General features: G+C 33.5%; 1 protein-coding gene across 1 annotated transcript in view; it reads right to left on the reverse strand.

The window, feature by feature from the left end:
- The window catches only part of LOC140151585 (myosin-I heavy chain-like), a 143,150-nt gene that overhangs the window by 45,846 nt on the left and 72,183 nt on the right, over window positions 1-25,121 (reverse strand). Inside the window, 1 exon segment of the mRNA XM_072173981.1 lies at window positions 6,440-6,583. Within this exon segment, the coding sequence (XP_072030082.1) occupies window positions 6,440-6,583 (144 nt within the window).

A 25,121-nucleotide genomic window follows, 5' to 3' on the forward strand; every position in this document is an offset into this window, starting at 1 on the left:
AAAGTATGAACTTGAGCAAAATGTGCAAAATTTCTGCATGCATAATTATATTTTCAGAAATTTAAAAGAAACCAAAACATAAGCTCATTAACAAAAGTTTTTAAGCGAAGCATTATCTTACTTCATAAAAGTATAATTTGCATTGATTTTTTCTATTTAACATATTTTGCAAAGACACACTGTACACTTCTAAATATTTCTATAAAAGTACTAAGAATATTGAATTAAACACAAAATATATTAAAAACCAATGCATTTGAAATCAATTTTCTTAAATTACTATCCCTACATCCAAATCTCTCCTTACAAAGCAATGTGGTAATACCAACGCGCCACAAATTACAATGTAATTAAACAATGGGCGTATGCCTAGTCACGTACTAGCCTCGCCCACACCAGCCTGCCTATCATCCATACAACGACCATAGAATAGAGAGCAAACAGCCTACTCCTGTTAGAATTGTTGGTTTGGTATTTTCAGGTCTTTGGGGAAAAGAATAACACATCATTTAATATGTTTGATTGTTGACAATATTAAAAGCTTAATTGTAGGAGAGTTTGTTGAGCTATTAACAAACTTGGAATTTTCATTTTGAATAGTCAAAAAAGGCTAGGGGGGAAATTTCCACCTAGTAATTGATGTACTGTGCAGAGTAGATTGATATACAGTGTGTAGTAGATTGATGAACCAATTTTTCGAGAACTACACAGGGGAGTGTGTTAATATAGGCAGATTTATTTTGATATCTTAAGGGCTCTGGTATGAACGTTTCAACAATATTTTTGTGGGACATGAGAGCACATCAGACATATCGAATTGCATTCTGAATACGAAGAATGTCATTCTGATATCAAATAATTTTGATTTTTTTTTTTTTTTGCGATATAATACACATTTGATTGCAAATGATTAAAAGTTGATATTTTTGATATTTTTAAATATCAAAAATATCAACTTTTAATCAATTGCAATCAAATGTGTATTATTACTGTTAAAACAGTCTTCAAAGTAAACTTTCTAAACCTAAGGATACTAGTATGTACTTAAAGTGTATGTAGCTGGAATGAAAAGCTGAAGATCAACTGAAAATTTTGACCCTTCATATTGAAGATATAGATTTTGTCCCAAAAACACCATAAAATAGATAAAATACTGTCCAAACGTTCATACCCCAGCCCTTAACTTATTGGCAACATATCTACATGATCTGATCCAGTCAGACCAAAGTAGGAAATTTTGACAATTGAGTAAGATTATCATTTCTAACTTGCTCTGTGGCTATAAGATTACTGATGATGAAATCTGTAACATATCCATTTTCTTAAGTTTTTATTGTTTTTCACTCCTTATTTTTGCCTATCCCAATTTTGTTATTACCGACTTTGGTATGATTGAATCAGATCATATCACATATTCAAGGCAAAGTTGACTGTTCTAGTTTCTTCTGCCAATCAACATTTTCATCTAAACCACAAAAGATTTGCTTTCTTAAAGACAATAATATGATATATGGGTGACACACATATATCTGTTGATGTGATGAATACAATTACAAACTGATTGCAACCATCACCACCATGATTAAATTAAATTGCACCGGATATTACAAAACTTTTATGTCAGCTGAAATTCTATCTTTGTAATCAATTTTTTGCCAGTAATAACCTGTAATCGCTCACTTTCAATGAAGAGTTTAGTATTGAATTCGCTGCGGTGTTGTCATCACATTGCTCAGTTAATATCCTGCTATCAATTTTATTTTAAGATTTATCCTGGCACTGTTACCATTTCTAAATCTATTTCCAAAAGAAGGCTTGTCTTGAATGGCAAATTTGCGTGAATTAATATTCAGGGAAATTTAGATATTTTGACCGTTACAAATCCTACTTTCCAACAAAACTGTGTCTTTGGAAGTAGTGCTGTATGTAGATTTTGCCAAATATAATGAGGAATTTGAGTGGGTTAAAAAAAACCTGGTAAAAATAAAAGTGACCCACTTCAACCTAGTCCAATGAGTGGGACTTTTTTTCTTAGTTATACTCAGCTCTGACCATTCACATGACACAATTAAGAAAGATGAACCATGAAAGTCATGACCATGTAAGTGGATTTTCTTGAGTGATCAGAGTTTAATAATTAGAGCAATCAGAGTCTACTCTGAGTATATAGTTGGTAACTAAGAAAAAAGTCTGAGTATAATAGTTGGTAGCATAGACCCAGTCCACACTAGTATATTTTCGTCATTGTGTCGTAATTACCTGATTATGACACGATTATGATACAAAAATGATGAGAGCGTCCACACTCGTCACCATTTCGTAATAAATTCACGCTATACGGTGACTACAAAGCCCATTGAGTATACATAAATACAACGACAAAATGCTTACACACTGGTAGAAACCGGCCCAATAATGGACATTTTCATCATTCGCGAATGATGACACGATTGTAGTATGCCGACGACATTGAGCGGACACACGGTACTAATATTATAATACGATTATGACATGATCGTAATCGACAGGAAAAAACACACTCATGACGTCATGTGGACCGGGCCTAAGAAAAAAACAGAGTCTACTTGTCGGACTACTTCAACCCAAGTCTGCAAAGGCATATATTTTCATCATTTTCCGAACCAAATCAGTTGAAGAAGGCAAGTTTTATTTCACTTAATTTATAGTACAATTACATTTTATGAAGCAAAGCAACGCTACACCCCAAATGCAAGGGCCACTGGGGAACATGTGTAATATAATATTAATAGCCTGTAATACATGACAGATTTTGTTTATGATGGGGGAAATTCCCTAATGAGGGATGACCTGATCTTGGGTCAGGAGGTCGCTGAGGTCAATGGAATAAGAAATCAAAACATTGAGCTCCCTAAACAGTTTTTAATATTTGGAACATTTCAATCATTGTCTACAGTTTTGCTAAGTTCTAACAATGTAGCCAATGTAGTACTTTCGTTTCTTGGATTGAGTTAGATTCCCCCATCATTCTGATTTTAATTATCATTATCTTCAAAAGAAAGTGTAGGCCTATAGGCATACTGGTCTGTTCTATACAGACCCATAAATTTTCCTCTGTTATGAAAAATCACAAAAATGTTTCTGTTTCGAAACAAAACATACAAAAAATATGCACACAGAAATGATTAATTTTCGAAATAAATTGTCCAAGAACTTCTAATTACAAATAAAATCTCCCTGAAGCATTAGCAGATGGAAGATGGAATTGAAATTCTTTCAAACAGCTCCTTTTGTAAGTAGGTTATCCAAACAGACAGAACTTCCAAATTCCCCCAAAAGATACTTACTAATATCCAATTCATCCCTACAATAAAACATCAAACATTCACAAAATGATTATTATTTTGCTTCTGGCATTTGAAATGAGATTTCTACTTCATAATAGGTAAAATGATAGGAGTAAAGACACCCCTGAGAAAACATGAATTTTGACAATTTCAAATACAAATGTTCTAAAAATGTGCTGATAAAACATACTTTTATTAACACTTTGAATACACAATATTGTATCCTTAGCAACCATGCAAAATGTGAAACATCTTTATTTTTAAGCAAAAACCCCTAGCCTATTTCTCATGAGTACTATTGAACCAACACACATAATTATTATAATTGTTTTAAAACTGATTAAAATTAATTAAATTTATTTTCAAAAGTATAGCATCCACCACAGAAAGAGTTAAAATGTGAAAGTATAGCCAAATGTTGATCCATTTGGGATTGAGGATTATAGAGGGAGGTCTTCCATTGTTTTATACCTTGGGGTAAAGAGTCTTTAAATTTAAATGATATTGTAAATCATCTGTTGAACTTGAGCAATAGCCATGACTGACATGCTATTCTTAGATTAGTTTATATCTTGCTTACCATGCATGCTTACAAGGAAATCAATGGGGCACAAATGGCGATCATTTATCAAAATGTTTCAGAATTAGAATTATGTTCTCAGCACCATTGAGTGTGACATGGTGTGATTGAATTTATGCGTAAATCATACACATAAATTTGGTTACGACCCTAGCATGGGGTGAGAGAATTTTGTACAGTATCATGTTCTGCCTTTTTTTTGATGCAATGTCTTTTATTAGTTGTACAACATTAAAGTTGCTTCCCGAGCGGACTGCTCACCCACGAGTTTAAGCGCGAGCTCCGCAGCTCTACTGCGCTATATCAGGGGTATCAGTGCTGCAGAGATCTGGGCACTGAGTCAGTGCTACAAATTAAATTGGTACAACATAACTTTATAAATAGCCAAAGATTTGCAAAAAGTAACATTTCAATGCAAAAACCAAAGTTTTCAGAGCAACAAGATGTTTCCATTTCAGAGGTAAAAAGTTTTTAGATGTAAAGCGGTGAAATCTGAAAAAAAAACCACATTTTGGAAATCCTGCCATCTCTCCCCACTTGTCCGGGATAAAGACATGATCACTTTCATAAATAATATTAGAATCTAGTTTAAACTCTGGCACATACTGCAGAAATACCATAAAAATGTGCAACTCATTAATTATTAATATAGGCACATTATAAATATATGCTTATTAATACATTTTTATGGCATGTTCTCTTTGAACACCTTTCTCCAAATTCTCAGTCCCAGTCTCTGCAATGAAGTTGTCAAACATGTTGACCATGACAATGAAAATTTTGAAACATATTGCTAACCACCTGTTTCATCATACATCATGATCATGTGAAACAACAACTGCAGACAGACTGGATCCATGTATCAAACATCATATTATATGCAACAAGAATTTATTATAGTGTCAAAGTCTATTATAATAATGTATTATTTTGATATGTTTGTTTCTTTCTTTTGCTCTGGTCCAACCTGATAAGGGATGGTTTGCTAGCTAGGCTATAGTTTGATCAGCTCATAATCGGTGGGAAACTGGGAATTGTTAGGCTTCTATCATAATATGTCGAAAAGTAGACACACATTAAGAGTGATATACATGTAGTTGAACTGCCTGGTCTACGCTTTTTGTGTTAAAGAAAGTAGACAAAAGTATAGGACTACGATAAATAATTTGTGATGCTTCTTACAAGACTATTCTCAAAATAAGATAGATTGATATTAATCCATGGTGTAACAAGGCCCCCCAATCATGAGCTGATCAAACTATATCAGTACCCGCAGCTAACTTGCATTATCAAATGAAGCAAAGTTTGTTGAAAATTTGATTACACTCAAATCTTAAGTTATATAAGGAAAGTAAAAAAAATACAATATAAAAGTACAAAAATACATCCAACCCAAGCTTTAATTATCATGTTCATCCTAAAACATTCAAACATTCCAAATAACCACACCATACTCTTCTTCTATCTATACAATCTACTTCTACTGATTCAGCTGCTTCTTTCTTTGTGCAAAGAGCAAATAAGATAAATAAGGGAGTCTGTTGCTTTCCTGATAACAGCGGCAAAGAACAAACAATTTTGTAGAGAGAGACAGAGAGGAAAATGCAGAGCTCTATACCAAAATTGAATTTAGTTCAATTCACTTTGCAAGGAATAATGCTGTATATTAGATTCTACTTTCCCTTGATGAAATAAAATGAAGTGCCTAAAATTTTTGTCCCCAAAGTATAACAATGAATTTTCCAATTTACTGCCAATATCATAGCAATTCATTGTTAATGATACTTCAAATTAATGAAATAATGCATGGGTACTGGGTAGGCAAACTTCAAAGTACAAAAACACAAAAAGTATCTGTGGCAGTTCAGATTGGATTATGAATTTCCTTTCTATTTGATCATATTGACACAAATGCTGCCAGTTAAATTGTTCTAATTAATTTTGATGCATAGGAGTGGCTTCTTTTTCTTCATCTGTATCTTAAATTATGTTTCTTTTTTTTACAGACCAAGATACAGCATTTTTACCCTGGTTTAGCATTGTTTTAGAGCTTGTCCCATCAGGACCCAAGCGTATCTATGCACAGAATGACGGTTTACAAAACAATACAAATAGACCAACAAACTTAAGGCTTCTTTTACTTGATCATTATCTTTATAATGTTTTTTTATTGAATGGGCTAACCTACATACATACATTTTACCCTGGTTATATAGCATTGTTTTAGAGCTGGTCCCATCAGGACCCACCCATATCTGTGCACAGAGCGACCATTTACAAAACAATATAAATAGACAAACTTATAGACAACTTCTTTTGCTTCATCTTTATCTTCAATAATGTTTTTTTTTTATTGGTCCAATGTACATACATCCATGACATAGGTTCTGTACCTGGGTTGGAACATTTTTAAGGGCTGCTGATCCTTGCACAGAGTGCCCATTTAAGAAACAAACAAACAACCAACCCATCAGACAAACAAACAAATAAACAAACATACAGCAAGTAAACAAAATTTGCCATGTAAGCTTACCTTGCATTGGGGTGACTAAATGTGGCAATCCATTTGTGTGAGTTTGTGATGCTGCTTTCATGCCAAGAGCTTGTCGTAGGAACATCATCTCTGCGCTCAAACTTCTCAACTGCTCTCTTAGTAATACCACTTCCTCTGATGAAGCTGAAATGATCAAAAAGAAAGGTTCTTTATTAAATAACAAGAACAGTGTATGCTTCAAGAGTTCAGATGTAAATTTTGTATTGTAAAATGTGTATTTTTGTATTGATAGTGTTATTTTACCACAAGCGGTGCCACAGAGGGCATGGGGGGGAAATACCCCAACTCTTCCGCCAGATGTTCCCCCTCCCTCCCCTGCAAAAACCCAAAATTCACTAACATAATTTTGAAATTTTCTCCTTTGCAAGTCTGATGTTCAGTTTGCATCCTTCATGCACATTAGAGATATTTATTATGGTGTAATGATCAGAATGATGTATTATTTTGTTCTTTTGTAGGTGAAGCCATTAGCCATGATTCTAGGTGTTTTTCTCCACTCCATTCTTGGTGATCCACCATATAGTAGGTATGCTTCTATGTTTATCATTTCCCCAAGGAGGTAATTGTACTTTATTTTCAATTTCATTTTGCACCTATAATGATGTTAACCTTACCTAATACCATTCAATTAATTTTAAATGATAAAGATAATGACTTTCACACCTAAATAGGTATTGAATAATAGCTAATAATTTATATCAAAAGGGCTTCGAAATATCACTCTCTATAATTATCCGATGGCTCTTTCAAGAATCACTCACTGGTTTGACCCAAAGAATAACTAACACTGAATATTTTGTAATTTCTGTAGGTACTGTAACAATATATAACATTTCACTGGTATTTTACCATTTAATGTTATGAGTAGATAATAGGGTAATAAAATTGATGAGATATAATTAGGAAAACTCATTTAGGATGTAAATTGTTTCAATCTAAGATCATTATCTTAGATTCCCTCTACGGATTTTTTTTATTGGACCAATTTTAGCTGTGAGTGAAATTTTTGGCTGAGGGACTTTGGGTCCAGGGGCTGCTTAGATTGGGATTTTTTTTTCTTTGGAGGCCTTATACTTATTCTTGGAAACGCTGGTCCAATTGCACCATATGGCGTTGCCGGAACACTGATTATCACTACAAATTGTATTCAATATGATGAATATTATCTTCACTTTCTAAAGGAAAACATATAGTGCAGTATTCAATGTATGTAAGAGGTAGGCATAGTACATTGTACACACTCATACACCACTGACACATCCTATACCAACCAAATGAAATTCACTTTAAAATTTACAAGCTGTCTATTCCAGTCACAACTGATGTGTGAAACATCTTTATCCTTTAGTTCACTTTTAAATAGAAAAAATGACTAACAAATAACACTGTTCCACTTAAAACCATTCCACTTAAAACAGGCCAATTTGAATCAATCAAATCAAATCAAAGCAATTGCTCACTCTGTGCTTGGGGTAAATGCTGGCTTCTGTTCATGGAAGCAGGTTCCCTGATGGAAGCAATTGCTCAGTCTGTGCTTTTATGACTTCTGATTAAAGGTTAATATACAAATTCACTTAAATTTGACCATTCCGTTTATTTCAAAATACTTTCAAATTTGCCCAACTTAACTTGGGAGACAAAATGGCATATTTGAGTAAATGATTGGTTTGAATTTTCACACTATAATATTAATGTCTGTATAATAGCCATCATTTGGGTCCTATAATAACATAATGCAATTGTCCTAGTTAACTTCAACTGACCTCTTACAAGACCCTGTCAGTTGTTTGGTGTCCCAATCCTGGCTATCATAGGCCTATAGTATTTAAATGCAATCATGCAATTGCTTTGAACTTTTTAAGGTTCAACTCCATGACAGCTGTTGTTTTTCTTGTAAGTGTAAGCCTATATCTATATTAAAATTGAGCCACTGTTCCCCTGCCCATAGATTACCACAAAGTACGACCATCACCTCTTCAGTGTGATATTGGAGACTGTGTAAGATGAAGCTGGCTTGAGCAAATCCCAGTCAGCACACGCAGTCCTTAAACCTCATTCTTATGATGAACAAAGCAACAGCGGTGCGTTAAGATTACATGAGATCTCTTTATAACACCTAGAAGGTTTAAGAACATTGCACATTTGATAGGCTAGATTTCAGGGCAACAGAAATAGGACGAATGAATATAAATATCCAGCATCCATCTCAGTCTATACATACAATGGTTTAACAATGAACAGTAATGAGTTGTAAACAACTAGCCACAATTTATTCCACAGAAGATCACAACTATCATTGCTCATGCTGCATGAGTGATGCAAACTATATGACACATTTCAAGAAGTTGGAAACAGAATTTGATTAATATTTAGCTTTGATACATAAAATATAATAAGTAATACACAGAGGATCCTGTACTTGAATCATCTCAACATATTGCCCATATAACATAACAACAATCAAGAACTTCCAACCATGTAACACTTTACAGAAAAACAAAACAAAAGAAATCAAGTTTGTTATCATAGCAAACAAAAATGTTCCTAACACACAACCTTGGCTGTTCCTCAAAAGAATGTTGCCAAACATGCATCTAATGTTTGTCCACTAAACAACATCCAGTTGGTATTGAAACTACAACAACACCTGTAATTACCATGGTAACATGATTAGATTCACCCTTTGGGTGTGATTAAATGTCTGCAAATCTCACTTGTTTCCTCTGATAAGAAATGAAATTTGGTAATAATCATGATAAATTAGTTTTGCTAACCTTGTTTTTGATTAGACGGAATGGATAAGAATCTCCCCAGTTCAGCTCAGAGTTTTAGTCTATCAAAGTACTTTTGAAATGTTCCACCTCTCAGTGTATTATATTGAAAGAATATATTTTTAAAGCCACAGACCGCAGACATTTTTTAATCGCAAACGTTTTTTAATCGGCAATTAACAATACAATCAAAATGTTAACCTGTGTGACCTCTGTTAACCTACAGATATACCCACAATTACACCTGTATATTGAACTCAGAAATATGATTTGAAAACTTGAAAAGACTTTTACTTTCTCTTCAGGGTGCAGTGGTTGGAAAATTTCCAAAATGGTTGAAAAGAACAAACACATTAATATCCAAACACATAGAAGAGAGAGTGAGAGCCCAGAGTGAGAGAGGGAATAAACATTCTGTGGTTCTCTAAGAAACCATTTGCTTTTCATGTTTGTGATGGGCATGAGTTAAAATTATTTATGTATAAATGTAACTAAAATAACTTCTCTTCCTTCAATTCTTTCAAAGCATTTTTAGACACTATTGAATTGTCAACAGATAAAATTATTCTAATTAGACCAAAGATGCCAAAAAAACAAGACTTAATTTGGTCATCATAAAACGATGCTTATTTATGAATATCAGGATACCTATTATCATCACTTTAAAATATATGTCAAAAAAACCCTTCTTTTCACACTAATTGAAATTAATAAATGTCTCCATAAATTCATTATACCTAACTCAAAGGTACAGTAACAGCACTAGGATTCCTCACCATGTGTTTAACCTCCGGCGATGAATAGACAGGTATATAAAGCAAGTCTTGGTAGGAGGCTAACCTAATTATAATGATCAGAATAGGATAGATAATGCAAGTTTTGGAAGGAGACTAGGCAATTGGCAAGTCTGTATGAAGCATGTCTTAGTAGGAGGCTAAGGCAATATTGTGATATCAGGTAGGGGTGTGATTGGTCGGCTAGCGTTTACCTGCCAACACCTGCATTTGAAGCTTTTGTGGGTTTTAATAAAGACATCAGCAAAGTTCACTTATGAGTGTGAACATTTCAATTAGTAGTATTTCATTGCGCCTTGCCATAACTCAATGTGTGTGCACGTGGTTGAACAGCAGCAGGCTGGGTTTAAAAGGGCTCACAGTACTAAAATTGAATTGATGATACAGTACATGGTCAGTGTGGTTAGACCTTGTTTTCTAGTATGGAAATATATAAATAAAATAATCCAAAATTTGTGCAAATTTTTGATTATTTTATTTATATATTTCCATACTAGAAAACAAGGTCTAACCACACTGACCATGTACTGTATCATCAGTGAGAAATATGATCACATGTTAGTTTGGTCCACTTGCAAAGTAATTATATTCAATCATGTAACAAAAATCTGTAACCTACACATATAATGATTTGGATCCAAAATTTATTATTTTATTTATTTATTGTAGATCATATTGAGACATGTTCACATGGTTCATGCACTTGTTTTAGCAGCAACTTACTACATTATATTGATCTAAAAATAGAATTATTAAGAGATTCGCTGAAGACTGTGGTGAGATAAAACCCTTTGTCATTTTTGTCACATTAGTTCTGCATCATGACTTTGACATTCTCCGTATTTCCAATTACATACCTTCAATCATCTTATCTACTATTTCTATCCTTCAAAAAATCAATTCTACTACTATCTGTTAATAATGATTCCTTTCTGAGTCATAAGTTAAAAATACAAAATGTTATCACAAAATGTAAATGGATACGTAAAGAAATAACAAACTAAAACAACAGCTACATCTTAACTTGATCTTACTCACCCACATCAAATAATTCATTTAGCAACCATTTTGAATTCAACACATTTCGGAAGCATCAAAAGCTATTAAGCTAATATTTGCTGCCCAGCTTAGGCGCATGCCTTCATACTTGTTTGGCAGCATTGGGGTAAGAAAAACTCAGACAAACAAAATGGTGTGACCTTTGACTACACAAAGTAACATTCTAACTTATCGACTTTATAATCAAACCCAGTGTAACTTTTCACATACTTGTAATGACTCAACCAACTACAAAGACATTGCCAGGAGTGGGTTGGTTTCAAGCCTTTGATCAAGTTATCTTTTTTGTTTTTCACCAATAAACCTGGTAAACTTTAGTCACAAGTTTTCTTTATTATCACATAGATACAGTTTATTACTAGGATAGAGTACCTGATTCTTCACAAGTCACAATTATATACTTCAATTACTATCTACTGAAGATAGCACATTATTACACAACTTGTTTTTGATTGGTGGAGTGGCTGTGAAATAATCATTTTAAAATCCATTCAAATTGACTGTTCTAGTAAAGACCTGCTAAATCAGTTAAAAGTAAAATTAGGTAATGATATTTCAATATGCTAAAGTATCTGCTAATTAAGTGAATATACAATTAAAAATAATCAACATTTGATTAAACTAAAGATCATAACATAGAACATGACATCTCATTACTTCAAATATTTCAAACTACTATCTACTGAAGATAGCACATCTCATACATAACTTTAGTATACAATGTAACATCAGTTCTTTCAACTTTTAAATATACCCTCTGTAATGCACAATATTTTGAGATCAGATAGCCGACTGATGTCCAAAAATTAATTTCCCAAACATTGTCGTCCGATTTGATATCATTTCTTATCTCATTATCCGTATGTCACATATCATTACTACCCACCTGTATTCAATACAGATGTCACTTATCTATAAAAGGCAAATAATTAGCAAGGCTATCTATGGAGCACACTGGCGACAAATATCTCACTCATTATTGAATAAATATGAGAGATAATCAACTAGACAATGTCCAGCCTATGTATGCGAACGGACATCTGATACAATGGAATAAACCTTGTGCTTGTGCTACTGTCATGAATGAAAAATTTTAATTTTACTGATCTTGTGACAAGTCAAGTTAAATTTTGTCTACTCTTGCTGCAACATTTTTCTGTTTGTAATACTGCAAATTTGAATGAAAAGTTTCCGTTTAGTGTGTTACCCACCCATATATCTAATTGTCGCACTAAAACAATTCACTTATAAAAAGCTTAATTTTGATTTTTGAAGAAAAAAAATCCTGCTAGGTTTGAAAGCTCAATTCCCTAGAATCGCTGCATAGAAATAAGTACAAACATTCCCAGTATCAGTCTCATGGTTCTTTGAATGTCTCATTATGTTATTTTTGCCTTATGGCAATTAGAAGTGAGAAGCATTGTCTTAGAAACTGAAACAAAGGACTACTACTTTTCTGGGCCTCCGCTGAGCAGGTGCATATACAGGTAGAGTTGGAGCCATCCCCGTAATTAAAACTTTATTAATGATAACAATTAGGCTGTCTTAGTTCATTTTTGATGGATCATATGTCCGTATACATTACACTGAAGGTGCATTTTAATCCTGTATGGAAAGGTGAATTCTGAATGTATGGTAACCTATTAGGTAAGAGGTGGATGCAGATACAGATCAGAGAATATATCTTACACTTCCCACAATGCATTTCTTCTATTTTCATTTCCTGTATTGATTTGCTGTTCAACATAGGTCGATAGTGACAAAATGTACCTCAATGAACAAAGCACATCCAGATCTGATCTTGTCAAATATGTTTATTGACTATCCACCCATGTTTAACCAGATTATTCTTAAACTGAAAACAAGGGAACATGTGTCTGTATAACGGGAGTGTCATTTGAGGAAATGAGATGATCATGTTACAAAGCATTCTGGGAAGGGTACAGTATCTTCTCTGGGTACAGATGATGTCAAATGGTACTGGACTCAGATCAGGCACTCATGCTGTTATGGCATCCAAACTGTGTCTTCAACATATTTTTTCAAAATATCAAGAGCTACCTCAAGAATAACTGAACCAACACTAGGCTTGTTTGTCATTTTATAATGAAATTTGTGTGCCGATTCCATATATGGTCATAAAAATGTACAATTCTGAAATTTTTGAATTTTTAAAAACACTTGGAACTTGTCGTCTACTGTTAACCCACATGAAGAAGGTTAATAATGATGCTACCAAGTTTGATTTTTGTTTATGATGGGGCAATAAAGGTGAAAGATAGGAAGTTCCCACCAAAACATTTTGTTTCCTCCCAAAAGGAATTACTTCCATCAAATTGATTATTCTCTTGGATGATTTACCCTCAAAAGGACCTCCTTAAATCTGTCATGATCTCAACCCTGAACAGAAAGGACTATTATTCTCAAAATCAAGACCAAATTTACTTCAAATTTATATCTGATTTCACACTGGGTCACCAGTGTATTTGTGTTCTTTGAGCATTACCGATTTCTATGGCACATTTTCTTAGTCCATGACAAATTTGTGTTGTATTTATCACTTTCAGAGGTCACTGACAACCAATTACCTGGGCAAATTACCACTGTAAGGTGTAAGGGTACTTAGGGTACACAGGTTATTTCTTGTATAGACATAAACTTTACATGAATTGCACAAATTTGACAAAATAAAAACACTTTATATAACTAACAGAGGTAAAACATACTTATATTGAGAAAATAACATGGAGCGTATTAACTGATTTCCAATTCATTTGGCAAAATCATGCATGCACATTGCTACAAAACATGTATAAATAATCATGGTTAGTATGCTATGAAATTGAAAATGAACATTTCTGAGCCGGCATACGAAAGGCGATGGTGTACATGCTATATATTTCAAAGATGAGAGATGTGAGAGTTCTATTGATAAAATCTCAAACTTTAAAATGTTTGAAAGTGTAAATAAGCTTACATGTATGTATGATCCTTCCCTGGTATGACTATGAGTGTACAATATATTTTATTTCATACCAAATCTCCAAAATATAAATGCAAGGTACATTACTTTCTGCGATCAAATCCTTTAATCCAATTTAACTAATGAATTTATATGTTTCGACCTATTAGTAAAATTATTCAAAGTAGATCTAAAACCTTTTGTTGGTCTTAATTTCAGTCTGCCAACAATATTTAACATTTCAGAATGCAAACAACTGATTACCTTATACACAAAAATTATAAATACCTTTAATACCTCCATATTAACCCAAATTACAAGAGCAGAATTCTGCTCCAAGGTAAGATTTGCAAGAATTAAGTCAAATATTTACCACTTAAATTTTGCACAAAAAGTTAACACTTACATTCAAAATATCAAAACAAGTTTAAGGGTTTCATAATCTTCAAGTCTAATTCACTGATCACATCTGAAACCAGGATTCAAGTTGCTGCAGGGTGAATGTGACCATTGATATTTTGCTGGAGATTATTGGCCTATAAGCCAAGATGGAGAGATACGAGTAGAAAGCTTACAGTAAGCTTACATGATCAGAAAGGTAATTTTGGTTTGCCTATCATATATGCAAACAGGAAATGGATTTAGGGTAATATTTAAAGGATATTTACTATTTTTACCCAATTTTAGCTAATAAAATGCCTGAAGGTTAGAACTTATTAATTGGTGCTTTTGTTCAACCTTGAATATATTAATATAATACACTTTTAAGTAAGTAAATAATAAGATCAAAGGCATTCTGTTTTTGAATAGTTATGCTGCGTCAACACCACAACATACATATGATATAGGCCTATACCTGAATGCATAAAATGGCTCCACTATTTACCATGTTTAATTAATTATGAAGGTATCTGAACCTGGTGTTGAAAATCACTAAATTATGCATTAATTAATTGTATACTATAATTTATTTACAATTTACCATGAAATGAACATAAATTTTTGATGCTCCTCGTGAATTTGATCTGTTCGTATTGTTTCTTCTTAAAAAATGTTTAGCCTTCTTGAGCCTAGATATTAATTTGCCATGCATAAACCCAGACCACACAGTCTTGAAATATCACATGTCACGGTCAGGTGAATACAGTAATAACTTGGCTAGAAAACTATAGTGTTTTTTTTAAGGTTTTATTTTCGTGCTTTTCAGCATTTTTTTACCCTATGCTTTAATGTGTAGGCCTAATTGTTTGTTACCACAAAACTACTCCAAACACTTCAACTTCAAATCACGAAAAAATTAATACTGCAAAAACATTTTACCACAAAAATATCACACTGTACAGTAATTACTGTTCAAATTACCTATCAAGTTCACAAATCAACCTCTGTACATTAAACTCAGGTTCATCCTCCTATCTGCTAAACCTGGATGATCGACCATAAAACAAAACTGTGGACAGCCTGTGTAAGAGATTTGTAAAACTATTGACCAATCAGCATGATGGGACACCCTACACAGGTCACCTGTTGCCCTTATAAACAAATTGTTACTGATGAATTAAAATGCTTTTATAACAGGTTGAAACCAGAGGTTGTTTAAATGTAAGCCCAGAATACATTGCAGCCACTGACAGCATGTTTGAGAAACACATGGTTATTTTCAGAAAACATCACACTGGGCTCCTGCTGTGCATGGTCAAGGTTGTTATACAACAAGATAAGCTATGTGTTTGCATGCATGCATGTGCAAGAAAACTTTGCTGGTTCCACCTTCTTTTCTCAAGCATTTAAAATAGCTAAAATTGTTTTTAAAACACACGACTTTTTAACTTTCTTGGTAGCAATGTATCCACAAACATTACCTGTACCCAATTATCAATTTAAAACATAAAAGTCGCGATGAATATTCCATCAAAACTACTGGTTCTTATTTTGTACATAAATTTGAATGTGAAATGGTGTTGAAATGGCTCCTTTATTACATTGCACATAATAACATACTGCATGCTGGGATTACATTGAATCAACCTCTGGGTTGAAACCATTTAAAATACTGTCAGGGATTTTTAGTAATAGCCTTGAACTTCTACTTAATTGAGACCTGATCAGAGGTGAATTTTAATACTTTCATGGATGCATGCAAAGCAATTTTATTTGATTGGATCATTTGTCACAAATTTTCTGATGAAGATATCCCGATTTCTTGATATATAAATTGAGCAGTTTTATTTGACACTCAGCTTTTTTGATGAAAATATCCAACATTTCTCTACATGTGAATTCATTGTCAAGTATATTAAGAAGTCCAATTCACTGCACTGAGCGATGTATTGTACTTTTCATTCATTTACATAAAGCAGAACTTTGAGTAATAATAAAAGAGAGCATGCATCAATATATCAATTTTAAAAGTCATTCATCAACAACAATCATAATTATCCTATTTACTAATTCATATGTACCTAATGCAATTACATGCATCATGCATGTTTAATATGCATCTTATTAAATGACAATTCCTGGACGTATAATATGTATGTTAATTATGCATCTGGTGTATATAATTAACCACAAACTGGTTCAGAAGGAAGCTTAATTCTTATTTGAAATGGATTTTGTAATTCGCTACATAATCAAGCCAGATTATTAAATTTCTTTTGTGAAATTTGTTTATATTGTGAAACTGTTGCCCCAAACATGCCTTTGGTAAATTGGTTAAATGATTTAATTAAAGTTAATTGAACTGGAAGTAATTGGATTAATTGGTAAGGTATACCTTAGTAACCTTTAAGTTTAAGACAAACAAAAGGGACAACCATCAGAAAGCTGTTATAACAAAATGTAAATTATTTGCCCGGTCCAATATCCATGGCATCCAGTACAACATCATACACATACACCAGAATGAATAACTAAAATAATTAAATTAATTACTGAACTAAATTAATTACTATAGGCCCTATTACTACATCAAATGCCAACATTCTAAAATATCAAAATATTATACGAACCATAAGATAGAAAAGTGTGATAAAAGGCCATGTTTCCTGCTCCATGTAAATTTCTTACTGTAATACTATGTATTCTATCATGATCATTATATAGGTGTAAAACAAAGGTGATTTCTTAAAACAATTATGATTAATTTCTGAAAATTCATCAAAAATTTACAGATTCTCGTTAATTTATCGACAAAAATTTCTTAGTGCGACCACTGAACCACTATGGAAGTTAGTACACGTAATCCATCACTATAGGATTTCAGTATGCTCAACTGTCAGGCACAAGTTCTTTAACCCCTATATGTTTGTACATAGAATGACCTTTGAATATATTGAGTACAAAAACTCATACCCAACAAGTTGAGGTCAAAATTTGAGCTATGCTTGTTGAATATGGGTTATTGAACTTTGCCATATGAAGTGAGATCATTTTGGCTCATAGTGCATTAGCCGTTCCCCATGAATGGAACTCACAGTGCATCAAATCCTCTGGTCTTATCATATTATCCTAAGCCGGACTAGATAGCTTCGGTTTACCTTGATGTGAGCATTTTGATCAGCCTAATGACAAGAAACCAATCCAATTGAACTTGGACGAGTTATCCTCTGAGCTGTTTCAAAATGGTTTGGTATAACCTGTTTCATTTTACATGGAATATTATGTCTATCTAGATAACAGTTGAAGGAGTTTAACAAATAAAGAACAATGAAATAAATGTCAAAGAAATTAATTTCAGTTATTATTCTAAATCAATTTTTAAAAAGCTAAAATGGTTTTCTTAAAATAATTATATGCAGAAAATGCATTATGTACATAGACCCTATCGAATACTACGTCACTCGTCCTAATTTAAATAAAATTCTGTCCACCATAAGGTACCACAGGGCAATTCGCACAATAAAACATGTGATAGGTATGAATAGTTTTGGAATCGAACTAGACACCTGTCCCTCTGTCACTTAAAACTTAGAACCAACATGGCTGCCATTTCTATTGTTATACCATTCCGCTTGAGTTTATTCAATATGGTCTATACCAATATATAAGCTGATAATTCTATCTAACTGTGAGACACTCACATCTTATTAAGATGGTGATTTTATGTTAAGTGGGACATCAAAAATTGATTTATTTTCTCAGAACTATTTTCACTATTCACTGCAATTCCATTAATTTATGATTTATTTTAAAATTCAACAGAAATACAAACATTTTGGTCAAGCGATATTAGAAGAATAAAATTATCATTGTCCTTCAATGTTAACACACCTGCCCGGTTTCCAATGATCCAAAACAATTCCCATTTACTAATTTGTAATTTCCTTTTTCAATTTCTTGCAACAGTTGTTAAAATCCTCACGTTTCCATTTCAATTCACATGAACAAAAACAAACTAGACAATAATATCCTCTTTATTGCTATTTTATTCCAATTTGTACCTATTGTACTTCAACAAGAACACTGCATTGGGCTATTACGATTGAAACTCATACACCCCTATGGACATCTTAATATTTTACAGCGAGTGTAGATTTCAAATGGAGTCACCCATTCAGGTAAACCCATTTGCAATTCACACTCCCTGTGTAGAAGATTAATGTAATCTCTTTTTTTCAGCCACTTTTTGACAATTTAGGCTGAATGTCCCCCTCACATTTCAAGCTGGATTTGCACTAATGCCTTAGCAAGTTGTATAAGAATCTCCAGAAATATGATATCTAATCATTCTTAATACAACTGTTGGTGAATTTAGATTTTAACATAATTGCACAATATGTATTTGTGTCCATCAGACATTAACTATCTACTGAAGATAGCAACATGGCACAAAGGGTTAAAAAGAACACAAGCATGGCAAGGACTTGGGGTGGCACCTTTGCATTGTGAAGCAGCACCTGGTCTATTTGTAGGGTCAAGTTTACACATATCTGAAAAGGATGACACCTTTACGTAGCCATTAACTCAACTAATATGGCAAGCTATTTACCATGCTTCATTGGTATTTTGAAAAACAGACATATTGACATTGTCTCTCTGCCCACATTTTAAGGTTGGCACTATTTCCTTCCAAATGCAAAACCAGGGTTGTCAAACCCGGGACTTGGTAGCCCAATTGGGCGGCATTATAAAATACATCATAGGTGAGATCTTTGGTTTTATGATGGAAATTATTGGCAATAAAATCAACAATGAATGAAAGAAAATCCAATTATCATATACACACTATGAAAACCTATCAAATTTATTACCAGCGCTTCTGACAAAAGTGCACAAAGTCACTATAATAATAATGATAAAATAAACAATCTATGCCCACTAAATTGTCTATTTGTAAGTCATTTTATTTTTAAATCTGTTATTGTTAGCAACTGCACATGAACCTTTTTGTTCCCTCATATCTTAAAAAGAAATGTGTGAACAATAAAGGGTGTTAGCTCATATTACCAACATTTCTTTTCAACAAAAATACACTACAACAATACCGATACAACAAAAATATTACTATAGTTTTACGGTTTAATAAATCACAATAAACCACAAGTAAAGTGGTATGTAATGAAACATGAATAGATGACATATCTGGAAACTTCTGAACATGATAACACGTACATGTAAATTGCACATTTCAATTCACTTCTATAACAATGTAGAAACTTGAGTTTGAAAGGTAATGTATAACAATAGGGTATGACCTAATGCTGATCTCACAAAAAAGTAGACCTACAATGTATTAGTATTACTGTAAAAGTAGAAATTTTCACGAGGTTTTTATTTTCGCGAATTCCGAGAGTGGACATAAAATCGCGAAAATAACCTTTTGCATTAGGTTTCTATTGTATCAATATCAAAACCGAAAAATTTAATTCTCGCGCAATTGACAAAATCTTCAAAATCGCGAAAATATCTTCTCGCGAAAATATTGACTTTTACAGTACTATTAGTGTGCATATCAAAATGTTGAAGTTCACCAACAACTGAATAATTTTTCATTAACACTATGGACCACAATGGCCTCATCCCAATGGCATAGTTCAATAACCTCAATCATGATGCAAAATTTGACCTCCAATTGCAGAGTATGAGTTTTTGTCCCAAATTGTCAAAAGTTATCCAATGATTGTGCAAATGTATTGGGGATAAAGAACTGTGCCCCTGATAGATGAGCATGTTGTGGATCCTAGTGTAAGTGATGACACGTACAGCTCTGAACTTGTTTGATTAGTTCATTTCATTGTAATATACTAGAGTTTGAAAGATGACATATTGTACCCAACAATGGTATGAATACAATACAGAAAATATCAATAAAATGTATGGTTTCATACTTAATTTACCACACGCTTGTTACTTGCCATTGTGACTATTTAACTCAAGTTCATTAATAAATCCATTGTTGGTATTGTTACACTGCCAATTTCAACAACTTATGGGTACGTGTATAAATAGCTCAATAGATGATATATATCGATTTATAATCACTAATAGATGTGGTAATTATGCTATGGATTTTATATTCTTCAGCCTCAGTAGATTTGGTGAATTTAGACCACAAGAAATGAAATAATTGTGAAAAACCTGTAGAAATAATCAATATTGACCAGTTGATTACTGTGATCAGGCATGCTCATTTAATTCTAAATGTGCAATTTGAAATTGTGAAGCTGGTAGTGATAGCAACGCCATGGTGATGAGAAATTCCCTGATATAATTATTTTTTCTTAATAATAATATGACACAGCAAGTCAAAATGACCTACCTATATTTGAATGGGTATAACTATTATCTCCCTAGATTTTCAGCATCAAATTTGACCTAAATAATTAATTCAATTCTACACATGATTTTGGGTCAAATTTGACTTGGAAAATCCAGTGAGATATCTTATTTCACTAGAAAGCTAGTCAAATTGACTAGATCATTTTAAAAGTGTCAGAGTGTGAATGATAGTTGATAGGCAACATGGTAAGTGTTCTAAAAACTCACAATAACTCCCATATAAACCTACACATTGCATATGTTGTGGGAAGGCACCCATATAAATCCAACACCATAGGTCCATTTTTGGCTATCTTTTAGAATACCCTACCATTTTTTACATTCACAGTGTATGTGTATGGGTCGTTCATAAAAGACCCCCATTGAAAATCTACAGTGGTAGGGTATTCTAAAAGAAATCCCAATTTTTGTGTGAAACATGTTGTATCCAAAAGGTGCTAGTCTGAAACAAAAATTCACACAAGGTTTCTTTCTTCTTGGTTAAAAATGCTTTAGCCATTGGAATGAGGCCATTGTGGTCCATAGTGATTGCAATAGCAACAGGGCTGTGACCTTTGCACACCTAATCCTTAAACAAAACAAAACAACCACTGACCAATCATGAAATCACTAATTGGTTTATGTGCTTGACAAAAGATATTAGAACACAGCTCAGTATCTTTTTGGTGACTTTCTCTGATAAAAAACATTAATTATTGAATTTCAATTCTGTTCAGCAGAGAAAGGAATAAATTCGAAAAATATGACTGTGTTGAAGGTCAGAAGTGTATTTGCAACCAGAGTTGCCAACCCCGCGATATGGTAGCCCAATTAGGCGACTTTTGACTTGTGGTTCACCGTTGTTGGGCAGTTTAAAGCAATAATGTACGATTTAGGCCTACGTCATTTTGTTAGTGTTTACCCAAAATGCTGAATAAATAATATTTATTGTAATATGCCTAACTGCTGGGAAGGGTTCCTAGCAAGGTAAAGTGACAAAAACCCCAATGGCTATTTTGTCCATTTAAAATAGAGTTCTATGGCGATTTAAAGTCATAATTATGGCGTAATTAGTTTATTAATTAATTTTAGCAGAATTAATAACATAAAAATGGGCTGTGCCCGTTTCATGAAGAATAACGATTGATCTTACCCTTGATTTAACAGGCCTGTCAATTTCTTGGAATTGTTTGATATGAAAGGAGGGTATGATTTTTTTGTATTCGTATTTCCTAGCCTCTCTTAGCCACAGGGTTGGCTACAAAAGACACAGAGTATACCTTAGGATAAACTGGCATGAGTGTGCCGACCCCAGGTTTGCAACATTTCAGGATTGTTTCTGGACGGAGGTCGGGTGAAAAACGAAATTACGTTTACATGACTGTCGAAATTCGTCGTGTGACAAGAATGAGTGTATAGATGACTAGGGGGGAAGCTTACTTATTTGTGTCTTCTATACTATCCATCATATACCCTAGGCCCTGCATAACGAAATTCAACAATATTCAATATCCAAAGCAATATCCTCACTACAATAGGCCCTCCCACCCCACATAATCGCAAATTGACACGAAAGCTTCATTCAATGAAGCATTTCTCATCATATCATGATCATCATATCCCTTCCATCTCACATTGGGCGCCCCATTCCTTTTTTAAAGGAATTTTTATTTACTGCACCAATGTTTGTTTGTTTATTTTCAACAACAAATAGTCCTCATTTTGGAGATATGTACACAAAACATTAAATCCTAGCCAGAGGTCTGGTTTTAAATACCAGGCTACCAAAGGTCCTTGTAGTTGTATAAGACTACATGAAAACAAAACAACCTAATTAATAAATTTGCACAACTATAGAATTACACCATCATACATAATAGCAGCTCTTAGCTATACTGCAAACAGGAGGGGCCTTTTACATGTAACTATCAAACACAAAACACTATCTTGAGCTTAATGAGTCTAGAGTTAATTAAGGACTGCATGAGACAATTACTAGTAATTAGAGTAATTAAGTCATAGCATCATCATCCTGGAGGTTGATGACACCAGTTGTTGTTATGCTCCTGTCAAAACAATAGCAACTGGCAGCACTGTAACATATATATTGACACCTGCTTGATACATAGGTAGGCCTGTTAGGCAAATTGCATTATTTTGTCGCAAATTGGGTTTTTTGGCACAAATGTATCTTTTGGAGGAAAATCTAAAAACAAATTGTTTAAAAAGAGCCAAGTGCTAGCATTCCTGATACATTTTAACAAACTTTTGGGGGAAATTACCAAACAAATTAAGGTGCGTATCTTGGCCTCCAAAATCCATGTATTTCTAGCAAGCCTAAATTTAGGGAACTATAGACATGCTACAATTGCTATATTACAATGCAAATTGCAAATACTAAACCCTCAAAAAAACTAAAATTGGGCCTACAATGTAAGAAAAACCCATTGTGTCTTAGAAAAGTTTGGGAAAATTTGTAAAAACTAAGACAATTTTGGTTAAATTCGGCCGAAAATTTTGACTTTTGGTATATCAATGGGTCCAAATTTCTTGAAAAATTGGTATATATATGGGTCTACTTCCAAAATCTCAGCGGCACGTCCCTACCAAAACCAAAGTTGAGAACCCCCCCGGGTATTTTGTTGCATGTTTTTTTCGGGGAGAGGGTCAAACTTTTTTACTGCTGCCAAATTTCTTTACTTTGAATGATGATAAAGCCATATACAATATAGATTAAATTTACTAGTGAATTCAACCATATATTATAAAGAAATAATCATAAATAAAAAAAATATTAATAAATAGATAGTACTACACATGATTTGCACTTTTGTATAATATAATTGCCCATACACATCCAGTCATGTATGAAGTCCAGCAACTCAAAAATTATATATGATTTTAATTATATTCTAGGTTCATAAATACTGATAATTGTGTTTACTCTCCTGAAACTTTTACAATACAAAATAGATGTGATCAATCATTGTCAAAAAAGCTTTTATTCTGTCCGTCTGATTGTCAGAACTTGGCTATTCCGTGCTATTTCTCATCCTCCCCCTGATACTTGTGAACATGAGTGAACCAAATTAGTTGTGTTTTTAGGATACATACACATGACATAGAGCTCTGCATATTCCGGTACTTGAATTTTTTGCAACAATTACTCTTAAATATTTAACAATTCATCAGTTGTGTCAGGTTTGAGCAAACTATATACATGCTGAAAAAGTGACTTTTGGCTGTAAATATTTGGTTGTCTGCCGGACAACTAGAGCATTATTTTCAGTTGTCCGGTGCGTGTTTTGGTTATCCTGGGCGAACGGACAACCAAAATTTCGAACACTGATAATTATATATGTTTATAGGTATAAAGTTATTTTGCATTGGCTTGTAGTTCAGAAGTTGTTGTGAACATATTTGTCACTTTGCCACAAGTTAAACTCATTACAAGTTAAAGTATTTAACATTGGGCTAGCTAAGCATCCTTAAGAAGTCTTAGCGGTGAACTCGCAAAGGGGGTCGGCATTTTTTAACAAGCCGGTCAGCCAGGGGGCTTTGCACCACTGCCCAACAAAAGACTACCGATGACGCAAGGAGTTTGCTTAGGGCTGTGATGTCGGGCCAGACAGGCGGTTTAAAAGGGTAACAAACTTACTGGCATGGCATGATAACTACCATGCCAAAATGCTCCAGGTAGAGGTAGGCGGAAGAGATCCTTTTCACATCAAATTATGCAGTGTGTGTTCAATGCTGATAGCACGGTTAGCACCAAAGAATTCTTGAATGAACTAAATTGGCCACATATGGAACATGTAATAGAAAATTGGGATCCCAAATTATAGGTTTGTTGTAAAAAGGCCCGAAATTGCACTTCAGGGAACAATGTCGGCTAGTTAGAGGAAGTGAATTGCTATTCTGATGTAAATAGAGGTGGTTTCCTGTACACATTCTACAACAAATAAAGTGTGCATGCTTCCAATAGTTTCCAATAGAACATGTTGCTAATGGTACCTGGATATTGGGCAATTTTGAGAAGCTATTATTGATGATTCTACCTCTTCAGTCGTTTAGGTGGTCTAACCATTTCTAGGTCTTTATTAATTTTTCACATTCCACAAAAATCTATTGAATAGACCTGTTGACACACAAATTTAGCCTACAGTACTTCAAACCTATTATGGTATGTTTACATTTTGATTGGCTAGATGATTCACAACAACCCTGTAGAAAAGTTGCTCTTCATAAATCCTTGGTCTGAAGAACAGCAAACACACAAACAAACAAACAAACAAACAAACAAACAAACAAGTAAA

Source organism: Amphiura filiformis, chromosome 4, assembly GCF_039555335.1.
Source record: "Amphiura filiformis chromosome 4, Afil_fr2py, whole genome shotgun sequence".
NCBI lineage: Eukaryota > Metazoa > Echinodermata > Ophiuroidea > Amphilepidida > Amphiuridae > Amphiura > Amphiura filiformis.